Source organism: Oncorhynchus nerka, linkage group LG10 (assembly GCF_034236695.1).
Source record: "Oncorhynchus nerka isolate Pitt River linkage group LG10, Oner_Uvic_2.0, whole genome shotgun sequence".
NCBI lineage: Eukaryota > Metazoa > Chordata > Actinopteri > Salmoniformes > Salmonidae > Oncorhynchus > Oncorhynchus nerka.
The window spans coordinates 45356721-45373030 of NC_088405.1; the positions used below are offsets into that span (position 1 = coordinate 45356721).

General features: G+C 42.4%; 1 protein-coding gene across 1 annotated transcript in view; it reads left to right on the plus strand.

Annotated features, from left to right (window-relative positions):
• The window catches only part of LOC135573707 (cadherin-23-like), a 199728-nt gene that overhangs the window by 126592 nt on the left and 56826 nt on the right, over positions 1-16310 (plus strand). Inside the window, exon 7 of the mRNA XM_065023313.1 lies at positions 14535-14613. Coding sequence (XP_064879385.1) covers positions 14535-14613 — 79 coding nt within the window. The remainder of the gene's footprint in view (positions 1-14534; positions 14614-16310) is intronic.

Genomic DNA, 16310 nt, shown 5'->3' on the forward strand with positions numbered 1-16310 from the left:
CTCTCTATGTCAAATCAAATTTATTTATATAGCCCTTCGTACATCAGCTGATATCTCAAAGTGCTGTACAGAAACCCAGCCTAAAACCCCAAACACCAAGCAATGCAGGTGTAGAAGCACGGTGGCTAGGAAAAACTCCCTTGAAAGGCCAAAACCTAGGTAGGAAGAAACCTAGAGAAGAACCAGGCTATGTGGGGTGGCCAGTCCTCTTCTGGCTGTGCCAGGTGGAGATTATAACAGAACGTGGCCAAGATGTTCAAATGTTCATAAATGACCAGCATAGTCGAATAATAATAAGGCAGAACAGTTGAAACTGGATGTCCCATCTCTCTGTACGCTCCCTGAATTCCTCCCTCTCTCTGTCCCCTCTAACTGCACTACCCTGTCTGTCCCTCTATCTGACCCTCTATTCCTTCCCCTCCATCATTCCATCCCCTCCATCTCTCCCTATCTCTAACTGCCCTATCCTGTCCCTCTCACTATCCACCCTCTCTCCATCCCCCTTTCCTAATCCCTTGCTCTGTCCCATCACTAAATGCACTGTCCACCCCCGACCCCCTTCCTGTCCTCCCTCCCTCTCCCTCACTCCCTACCCCTCTGTCCCTCTCTTTGTCCCCTCCCCACACCACACAACTCCATCCCTCTCCTAGTACCCTCTATGAGGTGCAGTAGTGAAATGTCAAGTGCTACATTTGCATGCATATTAACGGGGTGTGACGGAGGCGAAGCCTGGTGTCTCCCAGACTCTTCGATTCATCAGCTGTCACAGCGAAGGTCAGAGGGAGAGAAAGAGAGAGGGAGAAAGAAGGTGGAGGAAAAAGGAGAGAGGAAGAAGAGGGGGAGGGAGAGGAAGAGAGGGAGAGAGAGAAAGAAGGAAGGGAGAAGTGGGGCAGAGGGAACGTGGGGCTCAGAGTATCTTATCTTCATGGAGAGCTACTGGATGGGTTTGGCTTTTGCTCCAGCCCTACACTAACACACCTGATTCAGCTAATGTAGGTCCTGAGGAGTAGCTGATTAGTAGAATCAGGCATGCTAGAATAAAGTTGGAACAAAATCCTGCACACTCAGTAGCTCTCTCTCTCTCACACACACACACACACACACACACACACACACACACACTGCCATCCAAACACCCACCCACCCACACTTGTCCCTCTGTGGCCTGATAGTGATGTGATTAACTGGATAACAAAAGCACATAGCTACAGCGCCACTGAAACACAGACAGACATCCACTATGCTGTATATGCAATATGCTTACTCACACAGTCCTGCCCTAACATCATATTCTAACTGGCATCTGTCATTTTCAGTTTGCTAGTTGTTATGTCTTGCGCGTTTCATAACCTTGTCTTTATAACAATTCAATAATGATGAGAAGGTGGACAGGAATCAGTTCAACCAATTATCTAGAATGTGCTCATCTCCACATATAGAACCCCCATGATGCTCTGCGGCACTACCCCAATACATAATCTCCTCCCCTCCTACTTTATGTGTCCCCATTATGAACAACAGTCCTGGAAGGGGACCATGAGCCCCTAGGTGATGACTTCTGGGTCAGGGTGTCACCCAGTAATAGTTTTGGTCCACTCAAATAAAATAAAAGTCACAACTGTTGGTTCTGTCAGTGTTGGTTTACTCAACAGTAGGTGATATGTGTGCCGTCTCCAGATAACGTCCTCTGCCGTAACAACATATTAGTTACATAGGTGTTACTATGTAATTACATGGTAATAAGGTTGTAGAGCTATCAGTTATTACACAGTTGGAACAAGGAATGTGTGATTACACATCCACTTGCTGAATGTTATTTCACATGTGTAATTACTGTTGTTAATACATGTTTTCTTGTTCCAGTATGTAAGTAATGTTTTGTAGTTACATGTTTGAAAGTCACCTGTGAATTAGCATGTTAATAACTCTAACCAAAATCTGACCTTGTGTATGGTGTCCATATTAGGACGCTCTCAGTCTCAGTAAGAATTGCATCATTGTCCATAGGACTTAAGTCAATCTCAGTAGGATTTGAGTCTGCAGGAGTTGAGTCAGTGTCAGTATGATTTAAGTCAATCTCAGTAAGAGTTTTTATTTTATTTTATTTCACCTTTATTTAACCAGGTAGGCTAGTTGAGAACAAGTTCTCATTTACAACTGCGACCTGGCCAAGATAAAGCATATCAGTGTGAACAGACAACACAGAGTTACATATGGAGTAAACAATTAATAAGTCAATAACACAGTAGAAAAAAGAAAAAAAGAGAGTATATATATATTTGTGTGCAAAAGGCATGAGGAGTTAGGCGAATAATTACAATTTTGCAGATTAACACTGGAGTGATAAATTATCAGATGGTCATGTACAGGTAGAGATACTGGTGTGCAAAAGAGCAGAACAGTAAATAAATATAAACAGTATGGGGATGAGGTAGGTAAATTGGGTAGGCTATTTACCGATAGACTATGTACAGCTGCAGCGATCGGTTAGCTGCTCAAGAGAGCAGATGTTTGAAGTTGGTGAGGGAGATAAAAGTCTCCAACTTCAGCGATTTTTGCAATTCGTTCCAGTCACAGGCAGCAGAGAACTGGAACGAAAGGCGGCCAAATGAGGTGTTGGCTTTAGGGATGAGTGAGATACACCTGCTGGAGCACGTGCTACGGGTGGGTGTTGCCACCGTGACCAGTGAACTGAGATAAGGCGGAGCTTTACCTAGCATGGACTTGTAGATTACCTGGAGCCAGTGGGTCTGGCGACGGATATGTAGCAAGGGCCAGCTGACTAGAGCATACAGGTCGCAGTGGTGGGTGGTATAAGGTGCTTTAGTAACAAAACGGATTGCACTGTGATAAACTGCATCCAGTTTGCTGAGTAGAGTATTGGAAGCTATTTTGTAGATGACATCGCCGAAGTCGAGGATCGGTAGGATAGTCAGTTTTAAACTAGGGTAAGTTTGGCGGCATGAGTGAAGGAGACTTTGTTGTGGAATAGAAAGCCGACTCTAGAATTGATTTTAGATTGGAGATGTTTGATATGAGTCTGGAAGGAGAGTTTACAGTCTAGCCAGACACCTAGGTACTTATAGATGTCCACATATTCTAGGTTGGAACCATCCAGGGTGGTGATGCTAGTCGGGCGTGCGGGTGCAGGCAGCGAACGGTTGAAAAGCATGCATTTGGTTTTACTAGCGTTTAAGAGCAGTTGGAGGCCACGGAAGGAGTGTTGTATGGCGTTGAAGCTCGTTTGGAGGTTAGATAGCACAGTGTCCAAGTAAGGGCCGGAAGTATATAGAATGGTGTCATCTGCGTAGAGGTGGATCAGGGAATCGCCCGCAGCAAGAGCAACATCATTGATATATACAGAGAAAAGAGTCGGCCCGAGAATTGAACCCTGTGGCACCCCCATAGAGACTGCCAGAGGACCGGACAACATGCCCTCCGATTTGACACACTGAACTCTGTCTGCAAAGTAGTTGGTGAACCAGGCAAGGCAGTCATTAGAAAAACCGAGGCTACTGAGCATGCCGATAAGAATATGGTGATTGACAGAGTCGAAAGCCTTGGCCAGGTCGATGAAGACTGCTGCACAGTACTGTCTTTTAGCGATGGCGGTTATGATATCGTTTAGTACCTTGAGCGTGGCTGAGGTGCACCCGTGACCAGCTCGGAAACCAGATTCCACAGCGGAGAAGGTACGGTGGGATTCGAGATGGTCAGTGACCTGTTTGTTGACTTGGCTTTCGAAGACCTTAGATATGCAGGGCAGGATGGATATAGGTCTGTAACAGTTTGGGTCCAGGGTGTCACCCCCTTTGAAGAGGGGGATGACTGCGGCAGCTTTCCAATCCTTGGGGATCTCAGACGATATGAGAGGTTGAACAGGCTGGTAATAGTGGTTGCAACAATGGCGGCCGATAGTTTCAGAAATAGAGGGTCCAGATTGTCAAGCCCAGCTGATTTATACGGGTCCAGGTTTTGCAGTTCTTTCAGAACATCTGCTATCTGGTTTTGGGTAAAGGAGAACCTGGAGAGGCTTGTGCGAGTAGCTGGGGGGCGGAGCCGTTGGACGAGGTTGGAGTAGCCAGGAGGAAGGCATGGCCAGCCGTTGAGAAATGCTTGTTGAAGTTTTCGATAATCATGGATAATCGGTGTTGACCGTGTTACCTAGTCTCAGTGCAGAGTTGAATCATTGTCAGAATCAAAATTAAATAAAATGTTATCAAATGTTATTTGTCACATGCGGTGAATACAACTACAATGGGTTTGGAGGGATGTAGACAGACGTGAAGTCTATTTATTGAAATAAATGGACAGAGGTGCTAGCAAACATTAGTTAGATAGCTATCTAGTTACTTAGCTAGCTGAGCAGCGTGCTAAATCATCCAGCATAACTTCTGTATTCAAACGTAAAATAGATTACATAGAGAATTTATCCTATCTCCGCTGTCCAACCTCCCATCCCATTCCCTAACCCCACCCAGCCAATGTGTCTCTATCCCACCACCCCCACCCCCCACTAACGGAAACCATGTTTCCCAGCTGAGACTGACAAAAGTGTCAATAAAAGTTGTGTCAGCAGGAGTAGTCAGTCTCAGCAGAAGTAGAGTCAGTGGGTGTTGAATTGATTTTTTTATTGAATTTAAATGATTTATGGTTATTTAATGAGAATTTTAATATAAGAATAATAACATTCAATCAATCTATCGGTGTATCTGTCTGTCTGTCTTGTAATCAAACAAAAAGTTCCATCCTGCTGAATGCACCCCTGGTTTGTTTTTCAGGCGGGTGGTCACATGTATTTGCAATCAGAGGACCACTGGTTTTTGCCCAGTAGGGGGGCAGGGACAGTGGAGGAAGCAAAGCTGGACACAGGTTACATTTACACACATTTCCTTCGAACATATGAAGAGTAATAATTATATTATGATTAAACTACCACCTTTCAGTGGCAGCTGTGGTTCCTGTTAGATGCCTGAAATGTCCAAGAGAATAATACCATTTGCTGAAATAAACACTATATTTTTAGAAACGCATCCAGCTGCAGTGCCGCAGCATGGTATATCACAAATACCTGCATGTCACAAAAAAAACTGGGCTCTCATTAAAAGGGGTATCTGGAGTTGCTACATCATTTTTTTAAACATATAAATTCATGATATTATAGCGAACAGTAGGGCAGGGAAGCAAACTTGGGTCGCTGGAGTGAAAAGAAAACCACATACACATCACACCAATAGGGTAACTGACTTGGTGGAAGTAGTAGTGTGGCTCATATAGTGTGGATTGCTACACTGCAAATGGGAAGGCACATCGCCATGCTTTTGACTACTCAGTCCTCTCGCACATCGTGGGCTGCGCGTTTCAATGGCCCCACAGCCACCACCCCACTTCTGACATCAATGTAGTGAGAGGCAGGGCAGGGAAGCAAAAAAAGGGCCGCTGGTTTGAAAGATCCTGTTTAGCTCAGTTGGTAGAACATGGCGCTTGCAAAACCAGGGCTGTGGGTTTCGATTCCCACGGGGGAGCAGAATGAAAATGTTTACTAGGTAAAGTAATCTACTGCGATGTAGCTTCCAGAACAGCCTGAATTCAGGGCATGGAAACATTGCTCAATTGGTATCAAGGGGCCTAACGTGTGCCAGGAAAACATTCCCCATGCTGCATTAACCTGGGGTGATGTAGCCTAGTGGTTAGAGCGTTGGACGAGTAACTGGAAGGTTGCAAGTTCAAACCCCCGAGCTGACAAGGTACAAATCTGTCGTTCTGCCCCTGAACAGGCAGTTAACCCACTGTTCCTAGGCCGTCATTGAAAATAAGAATTTGTTCTTAACTGACTTGCCTAGTAAAATAAAGATAAAAAAATAAAGCAGCTAAACAAACTCAAATATGTTGTTTAACTCCCAGACTCAACCCATCTGAATGGCTACAGTGGAATCTTGTCTTTCTCTCTCTTTAGCTCCGCTTCCTCTGTCATGGCGTCTTCAAGCTCACCCATTATGCAGCCGAACCTCACTTCCCGTGAGAACCGTGAACCCACAGAGGAGAGGCATGACAATCTTTACCGCTGCATGTGCTGTAAGGAGTATTGTGTGACCAGACGAACGCTGTCCCAACACCCCCGCCTGGTGCATCTTGATGTACACTCAATCTCAAGAATTCAGCCCGTGCCCTCAGTTATCTCTTGCTCCTCATATGCTGCTTTCACCTGAGGATATACACACTGCAACGCGTGGGTCATTTCCTGACAACACAGACTCCCCCTTTATGGCCAAATCACTCATTTGTGACATTTGAATAACAGCCCCCGGTACTCCCATCGGTCTCCCAGTTACCAGCTACCAAGCCATGTGGCATGAGTCCTCATGAAATGATATACCAACAATGCTACTAAAGTAACCCCTGCTACTACTAACATGGCCCATGACTATAGCCTCCTTCAATTACTGTCCCTACAGCGACAACTGTGAGAATAACTACTGCATGTAAATCTGTCAAGTGTTCGCCGGCTGTTATGAATGGGGAAGAGATTAATGAAGTTGGAAGAATATCCAACCTAACAATACTCTGAGTCACAAGTTTCTTGAAAGTTGACAATAGTGTCTGAAATGCTAACACTATCTCTGCTACTTTCACCATGATCTGGGTATGTGTAACGTTCAATCTAACGTCATAACAGTCCCTATATTGTGCACAGTTCTCCCTCTCCTACGATCTCCTAACAATATACATAGTCTCTGGGAATGATACCACACTTAGGGAGGGTTTTGAGGTTCACACACACTGTTTGTGATCAAATTATTCATACCATGCATTAAGACATGCTCAGACATCACCTTCCATGATAACCTCAAGAGAGGAAAGATCAGAACAACAGTTTAGTTCAATTAATTTCTGTTTCAGGAAATCCATACAAGCAATGACTATATGACCAATTATTACATTCCCAATTTTCTTAATAACATTATTTCTACGACAAACATCAAAGAGCATAACAACATACTGTTACTGTTGAAACCACTTTCAAATTTTGATTCTACACCCGTATTTTACTGGCGACCTCTCAGAAGAGTTACCAGATCTGGAAGTAAGCGCCCTAACCCACCGGGGAATCTCACACTCCAGTAGACCCAATCTGGTGAAATTTGTATTGAAACAAAGACAAAAATGAAAACAGCAATACACATTTCACAATCCTTTTGGACAAACTGTCTTCCCTTTTTAACATATATGTTTCCTTCTATATGCAGAATGAACAAAATACATTTGTATATTTACCCAAGGACCAGGACCCCAGGGAACTGGTCATTTTCCCATCGAACACATTATTCACATCATGATTCATAAACAACATGTTAAATCAAAAATAAACAAATTCGAATAACCAATTAACTTAAGAGTTACAACTCTTGATAACTTCACAAGGAAATAATAGTATCTCATGAAGTGATGGTAAAATAGAAGAGGGACAGGTGTTTCTCATTCATTTTATAATTAAATCCCACTTGTTTTCGATCATTTCTAGTGAGATTGATCAGGCCTCACCAGAAATACAGGATACAGGGCATACGACACCATTAAATATTTCCTCTCCATTTTCTTTCCCTGTCCTTCAGAAACCCTTTAAACATTTCAAACACGTCCATCCTTCTGCATACCCAAGTTAAACCAAACTGAAAAGACCCCACTAAATAAATCCCTCTGTATCAACATCACTAACGCATATTCATAACTGGTTAGTTGTGTTGGGTGCTGGTGTGTGTGGTAAACCGGAGATCAAAAACACACATGAACCGGTCTTACTTATCTGGGAACCCTGTTTATGGTCTAATCCAGATACTTTCATACTTAAAACTTCCGAATATCACTTACTGCTCTCCCCAAGACCACAGTCTCCAGGGACATTCCAACAAGAGATCATGAAAAGAAAGTGTACATTTCGTTAGCATTCACTATGCTACATTTTAATCGGCAATCCACAAGTATTAATTATAAACCAAACATGATAATGGTAAATCCACTGTCCTTACTCCAATCATTAAATATTTGTTTTAATCCACCCCATAATTAATGTATATTTTATTTAGCATGTACTATTCTCCATAACCACGACACCACAATGTTTATGAACTAACGAATTAGAGTTCATTTTAGGTTTGGTAAAGCCTATGCCAATTCCTCGTGACCTCTCCACCCATTCGTTCACTCTAGAAATCTATTTCAGAATAATACGACATAAAATGTCTCATAAACCCCCTCAAGGTTTTCTGAGTTACCAGGAGTGTTTGGCCAGATAATTTTAACCTCTAGCGACGAGCAATCCAGTGTCCGGGAGCGTAATCATAGCCTCAAGCGCATTACCATAACGCAACGTTCCCTATTCATGAAAATCGCAAATGAAATGGAATAAATATATTGAAACACAAGCTTAGCCTTTTGTTAACAACACTGTCATCTCAGATTTTCAAAATATGTGTTACAGCCAACGCTAGACAAGCATTTGTGTAAGTTTAGCATGGCATAATGCTATGCTAGGCTGTGCTGGCAGCAGGCAACATTTTCACAAAAATAAGAAAAGCAACCAAATTAAATAATTTACCTTTGAAGAACTTCAGATGCTTTCACTCAGGAGACTCCCAGTTAGATAGCAAATGTTCCTTTTTTCCAAAATATTTTTGGAGGCGAAAAACGTCATGTTTGTTCATCCTGCTTGGCTGAGAAATCGACAGAAAAATACATAAACTATAAAGCATTTGCATAACGCAACTTTTTCTATCCATGAAAATCACAAATGAAATGAAATAAATATATTGAAACACAAGCTTAGCCTTTTGTTAACAACACTGTCATCTCAGATTTTCAAAATATGCGTTACAGCAAACGCTAGACAAGCATTTGTGTAAGTTTAGCATGGCATAATGCTATGCTAGGCTGTGCTGGCAGCAGGCAACATTTTCACAAAAATAAGAAAAGCAACCAAATTAAATAATTTACCTTTGAAGAACTTCAGATGCTTTTCACTCAGGAGACTCCCAGTTAGATAGCAAATGTTCCTTTTTTCCAAAAAGAAACACGGCAAACGTTGTTTAGGATCCATCCTCAAAGTGTTTTTAACATATGTATTCAATAATATATCCGTGGAGGCACTTCCTGATTGGATCTTTATCTGGGTTTCGCATTTAACATCAGTTCTGTGGCACTCACAGACAATATCTTTGCAGTTTTGGAAACGTCAGAGTGTTTTCTTTCCAAAGCTGTCAATTATATGCATAGTCAAGCATCTTTTCGTGACAAAATATCTTGTTTAAAACGGGACCGTTTTTCATCCAAAAATTAAAATAGCGCCCCCTATATCCAAGAAGGTAATTTGTTACATCTTTAGAATCCATCCCCCTGGCATTTCACCTAGATTCTTTAACCCAAAATACGTTTTCCTTTGGCAATTTTTGCCAATTTCTCATCATGAATCCATGATATTTGATCCCCGGCATCTATTAAAAAGTTGTGTAAGATGTGATCTCATACGTCTTCCTTCAAAAAGAAACTGCAAACTCTATGAACCACTATCAATCAAAACGAAGCCATGCACTGCAATGTAAAATGTTCACTCGTTGCCCTCAAGAGGATGTGTCGCTGCTCATTTGACATGGATGCAAAGGCTTGTATAACGGCATTTCCTCCGAATGCAGCAGGTTCCAATACCACCCCACACTTATTCTTCCAATGTCCGATAGTCCCACATCTAAACAGGGAGCTATCTCCTATGTTTTTTTGCTATGTTTCATTGTCTTACCTTGGCCATTGAAACCACTGTTAGTGACTTTCACTGTGGCCGTATTAACCCCTCGCACGTTCCACTCTCACAACATCTTGCTCTATTTCATCCACAACCCCCGCAATTGCCGTTTTGTTCACAGGTTTCAAACCTGCCATCAAAGCCGAAGTACAAATTATATCAATTCACTCCCATACCCTGTCTTTTTGCAGCTGAGTACCTCTACTAATTTCCCATATTCGAGCTGAATTGGTGTAATGCTCATGCGCTTCTTTCAGCGCCTCCATGGCTTTATTAAAATCTTCTAGCTCTGCTTGGAGAATCGGGGCTGTCTGTCGCCATATAAATAGTTATTATCCCCAAACCTCTCAAAACGGTGTCAAGGGTATTTTAGATTTCTTCACTCCCATATATAATACACACCTCTATTAACTATTTTCCAAGATATCGCTACCCACTCGCCCGGATAATAGTTATGGTATTTGTGCATATTAATTGGTCATGGCACTTAATACCTTGTATTAGAACCAATACTATGGCTTCTGCAAATTACTGGAGAATATGGATGATTTAATGTCTTATTCCAGTATTGTGCCTCAAATATCGCTGTTGTTGATAACCTACATTATCTAAATTATTCACACTTGTCTTCCTATTTCCACATAATCTTTCATGGTTCCCCCTCCCCATAGGACCTAAACCAACCTCTTTCCATATTGCTACTGCTACTACACGTAACTCAAACAGTTTGAATATTTTTTTTAAATATTTGTTTTTACTCACTAGCTTCTAGAACTCTCATCTTCCTAAAACTTACTGTCACTGCAGCTGGGACTTTTTTCCCAGTGGAACCTACCCTATACTATATTGTCACTCATGGATCTCGCAGAGGAAAACCTCCACTCAGGACCTATCCTTATGGAACCTACCCTACACCTGATTTTTACCTGGATCTCGCAGAGGAAAACCTTCACTCGAGACCTATCCTCATGGAACCTACCCCACACCAGATATTTCCGACCGGTCGTTACACGATGGGCCTACTGAATAAACTCAGGTTTTCTAGGTCCGTATCCTATAATTGTTCAGCATATGATTCTCATCTCCCCAAGATGTCAAAATGAGTGGAAACAGGTGTAGGAACTGTGCCTACCCTGTTTGTTGCCAGCTCCTGCTCCACTGATCTGGACTCTCTGGTTTGACTACAAATTGTGGTAAACCCTGCTCGTAGCACCAACTGTTCTCATTTATTTCAGACTACAAACTCAATGGAGTACTTCAGCTTCATTGCTAAACTCTGAATGAAACATTAGTAGTAAGTCAATATATCCAGAAAATAACGTAGTTGGCTCATCTTCTGAGGAGCTGGGGGCATACAAGATAGCCTTGACCATGGACAGAGTCTTGTTGTCACGCCTACTCCTGCTGCCCCTCCCTGGTGCTCAAAGGCGCAAGGCTCCCCAGTATTATGCACTCCTGCCACCAGCAGTACGCACACCTGCCTTCCCCCGTCATGCGCATCTGCGCATCTGCGATTATTGGACTCAATCCCCATTACCATTACCTCCCCTATATCTGTCTATTCCCAAGCTCTGTTCCCTGCTTCAGGATTAATGTTTGTTTGTCTTTGCATGCCCAATTATGATGCTCTCTTTGTCCTGTTTGATGTCTGTTCCATGTTAAATGTTCTACTTCCTGTACCTGCTTCTCTTCTCCAGCATCGGCCCTTACAGAATCCTGAAGCCTGAAGGAAGTTGTCGAAATGGGACGCTAGCGTCCCACTGTGGTACGATGGGTGTCGCCCATTCACTCACGCTGACCGGCTCCAGTACTTTGTTCTTGACTAAACTTTTTGTGTGATAGGATTGGTTTGCTATCTGGTATAATGCTAAGCTTCACTATATTCTATTTCATGATACCTAGCTCTCCATTAAAGACTTCTCCATGTTTATTTAAGATTGTGCCATTGTGCCATTCTACCCATTGAAGGCCAGTCCAGTGTGATTTTCTCTAGCCACGAATGTCCCAGTAGTGATAATGGTCTCCTTTTATTACGTAGAGTGGCAGCTTTTCAAGTTGTCCATTTAACTGTGACCTCAGTAATGTCTACATCTTATTACTTATTACACCTGTCTGACTGTAGAAGGGTGTATAGTAAATGCAATGTATTTGGCCACATTACACACAAAAAAATGTAGGCAGGCTCGTTCGATGTGACCCTTTTTACCACAGGCTCGTCCTGATGAACTCAACTGCTGAGCCTCTTTAGCAGCTAGTTCCATGGACACACTGTCTTCAATAGCCTTTGCCAAGGTCAGATTACTTTCAATCAAGTCTCTTTTTTTGTAATTTCACTCCGTAGCCCACATACTAGTCTGTCTCTAATGGTGTCATTTAAAACGTCATTAAACTCACAGTGCTGACAGTTTACTTAATGCAGCAGCAAACAAAACATTGTCACTGATTTTCCCTCTTCCTGATTTCTTCTGTCGAACCTAAACCTTTCATCAATAACTAGTGGTTTTGGTGAAAAGTGTCCTTTCAGTATTTCCACAATATCCCCATATGTCTTATCTGACCTGTCTGGCTGTAGCAGGCTGCGTAGCATTACATTACACAACGAAATGTAGGCACAATTGTGCCCTCATCAATGTAATTTGCAAGAGCAAAATATTCTAATCATTCTGTATATGAGCTCTACTCCTCAATACTTTCATCAAACTGTCCAATATTTTCAACAATTAAATACATTTTACGTTTTTTAATTAGCGCCGGATTCTCACTCTCTAAATTGTCCTCAACCACGGCAACGTTATGTTCTGCCGCAGCAATATTTTAGTCAATCACTTGATCTTCCTTCACGTCACTCACTGGCATTTCATCTTCAAGTTTGCTCACTTAGCAATTTTTAATTCCAAAGTTTGTCTTCACAGCTGAATAAATCGCCTTTCCTTTCCTCTTCCTTTACTCCTCCCTTTTTAATCACATTGTTTTCCTGCTCCAAAGTCTGATTGGTATCCTTTTCTGCAGTCCATGACAATGCTAACTCTCTCTCTTAGCTAGCTCAACTATGCACTTGCCTCTGCTAGCAATACACTGTGCTAACATTAGCCTACACTGTACCAAGGAAAATAACAGTTTTAAACTTAAGAAAAAAATGACTTCTTCCAGACAGAAGATTTACCGAAGGTTCAGACTTACTTGTCACCAATCTTTTTGTTATGGTAGGTTTCCTAACCACATCTTATAACAATTCAATAATGGTGAGACGAGAGACGAGAATTGGCCATTCATCTTGAACATGCTCATCTCAATGCATTGAACCCTCCCAATAAACCACACTAGTGTTTGGCTGTGATAAGCTGCGGGGCTAGATTGCCTGAGTGGGTGTCAACTGTCCTCAAGGCCGCTGATATTTACACGTAAAAGGATATTAAACATGTAGCCCTGTTGTAGGTCATTTCTCAAATGCTATCCCTTTCTTTCTCTCTCCTTCCCTCTCTTTTGCATTTTCTCCATCCCTCCCTGTCTCTCTCTCTCTCCTTCCATCTCTTTCTGTCTCTCTGTTTCCGCTAATCAACCTGCCATCTGTACAAAACTTTGATGACGGGTTGAGAGAGTAAAGGCTTTGTCAAAGAACAGCATAGGGCCCGAGTTTGTGGCTGTTGTTTTGGATTTGTGTTGTCAGAAATGACATTTAAACCCTTTCTGGGACAAACACAATTTGGCTGTCAAACCACTGAGCTGAAATGGTAGAAGTGGGAGTATATTTTGGGAGGGGGAGGAGGGAAGGTAGTATTGTACAGGGATAAGGGATTAAGACAGAGAGGAGAGGGGGAATATGTTTGAGCTGAGAGGGAGTGAGTAATAGAGAGAGAGGGGAGGAGGGTGAGGGGAGTTTAAATGCTGGTTGATTGAACATATTGTGTGGACAGCAGGAGAATATTGCTCATATTACTTCAGCTCTCCCTCCCTCTTTCTCTCTCGCTCACTTTCCTCTCACAGTCTCTCTCCCCCCCCCATCTTCCTCTCTCCCCTCTCCCTCTCTCTCCCTGCCTCTCTCTCTGTCTCTCTGGTAGTGATCGCTCACCTCTAAAAGAGCTGTAATTGATTCTGCTGTAATTGGTCAATGACAGGAGATGCTTTGGCAGAAGTGGAGCATAAACACGCCTCAGACACAATTTGTGGAATCAATGGGAGGTAGATAGTAAAGGAGGGAGGGAGAGAGGGATGGAGACAAGAGAGGGAGGGGGTGTTCTCTGGTCAGCTTGGAAGAGGTAGCGAGAGAGAGGGAAAGGGAGAGAGAGGGATGGAGAGAAAGAGAGACTTTTAAGTACCGCCACCGTGTCTGATTGAGGCGCGGAGGCCGAGAAAGCTCTGCGGATCAAAGACTTTTCAAACCGCTTTTTTTCTGAACCCTCCTCTCTCTTTATCGTTCTCTACATTTTTTTCATGACTTGCAGCCTTATCTTCTCAGCTGTAGAGTTTTGAAACAACAGGAGAGAAATAAGGCCAGTCCATTTGTGCTTTGTGATGATGTTAGTTACTTTGTGGCAGCAGACATTTTCCTGTTTTCTAAGTGCGTAATGGCTCAGGGATATTGGCTATACATGTTTAATTAGCGGGGGGGGGTCTATGTGTTCATATGCGTACTGAGTTTCTCGGTGTGGCAGTGTTCTAAACATCTTTCTACTGTGTGTTTGTGTGCGTGTATGTATGTGTTCATGCCTGTCTGAATGCCTGTGTGTGTGTGTGTCCACAGGGCTATGAGGTGCGCAAGATAAAAGCCATTGACCAGGATCTGGGGAGACCGAGGGGCATTGGCTACACCATCATCTCAGGTCTGTCAGACGCAATCAATCAGTTAATCAATCCCCATCACACACATACGCACAGACACTCAAAATCAATCACTATGATGATGATGATCTTACAGAATACTACACAGGGCTAATCCAAACACATAACAATCAATGCTTTCATATAATAATGCAATATAATAATAGAATAGTCGATAAACTATCAGGCTCTGTTCAGTGCAACCGTGCAGAACATTAAATATATAAATATAAATACGTCTAAATATGATCAATCAAGATCATACTGTCCATCAGGGAGTTTGGCTACCATGTCTCCTCCACCTGGGTTGTGTTCAGTTGGACACTGTAGCAAAACATTTTGCAACGGACACTGCAAATAACAATTTTGGGGGAGGCAAATGTTTATACCTCCCTGTTTAACTCTGTTTTAAACCCCACAGGTTCTGTTACAATACCTCACTACAATTAGACAGATAGAAACATAATATCCTGTAAACCAACATACAGGAGTTGGGGCAGTGAGGGTGTTTGTTTGTCTGGGTGCGTGCATGTTGGGGATGTCCTCTGTGATGTGCTCAATCTCTTGGTTTCCCACAAAATACAGACACTTCAAACAGAACTTTCTTCAACTCCCTTCCATGTACTGTACAGTATGTACTGCAGCTGAATAAGAAAGGTCGTAAGGAAAGGATGAGGATAATTTCCACCAGTCTGTATTGTGCTGATATGCTAAGAGACCTACTTTATGTTTTGTTGTTGTATGACTAAAACCGAGTCATTTGGGGTTTGTTGGCTGGGTCCAGTTCTTTCACCTTTTAGACCACAATGGAGGGGGCAGAAGAGAGAGGGAGAGAGGTGTGGGGGTGGCAGGGAGACCCCAACATGTTTTGTTCTGCAGACTCATTGTGCAATTATTAGGCCTACTAGAACAGGAGAAAGCAGCACAATCTGATGAGTAAAGTATTTTGCAAAATTATTTTAAACTAGCAACTTATGCACATGTCCACATGCAATAAATGAAGCCCATCATTACACTCATAAACAATTATGCTTTTTCAAAACGCAAGATAGGCTACAGAAATCAACTGCGTTTTACACCTGCATTTGGAGCTGAAAGTAAGTCAAGTTAGCAGCCAATATCAACTAGGGATATATCGTGTTACTTCTCTGGAGTCCAGAGCAATCAAAATCATATGGCCTACTTGTAGCGGAGGTTGCAGAGTCAGATGGAAAGTGTGTTCTTTCTGCCCCCGCCATCACTTTGGAGGGCAAGCCTGCCTGTGGTAGCTCTGTTCTTACGCACAAATATTGCAAAAAATCTGCCAGAATATGTTACATCTTCATCTCTTAATATTGACGGTAGAGGTATGTTACTGCTGATTATCTTTAGATGTATAACCAGTAGCCACCCAAATTAGGCATATCTGAAATGTGAAAATGATCAATAAAAGGAGTCCGCAGTAGATTGCTAAACTGTATTTCATATGGATAAGAGAGGACGGTATAATGCAGAGAAGGCACTTTCGTCAACTATATATTATAAAAGTAAGAGCAGATCAGTGTCGCTAGTTTACAGCAGGACACATACTCCAACTATATTCAACTAATGAGAAAAAACTGAGGATACATATCGCACAGTAAATTAATAGAAAAATAGAGAGGAATAGATGGAAAGTCAAGCAGAGAATTGAGCTCCCTTGTATGCAAACCGTTTTTTT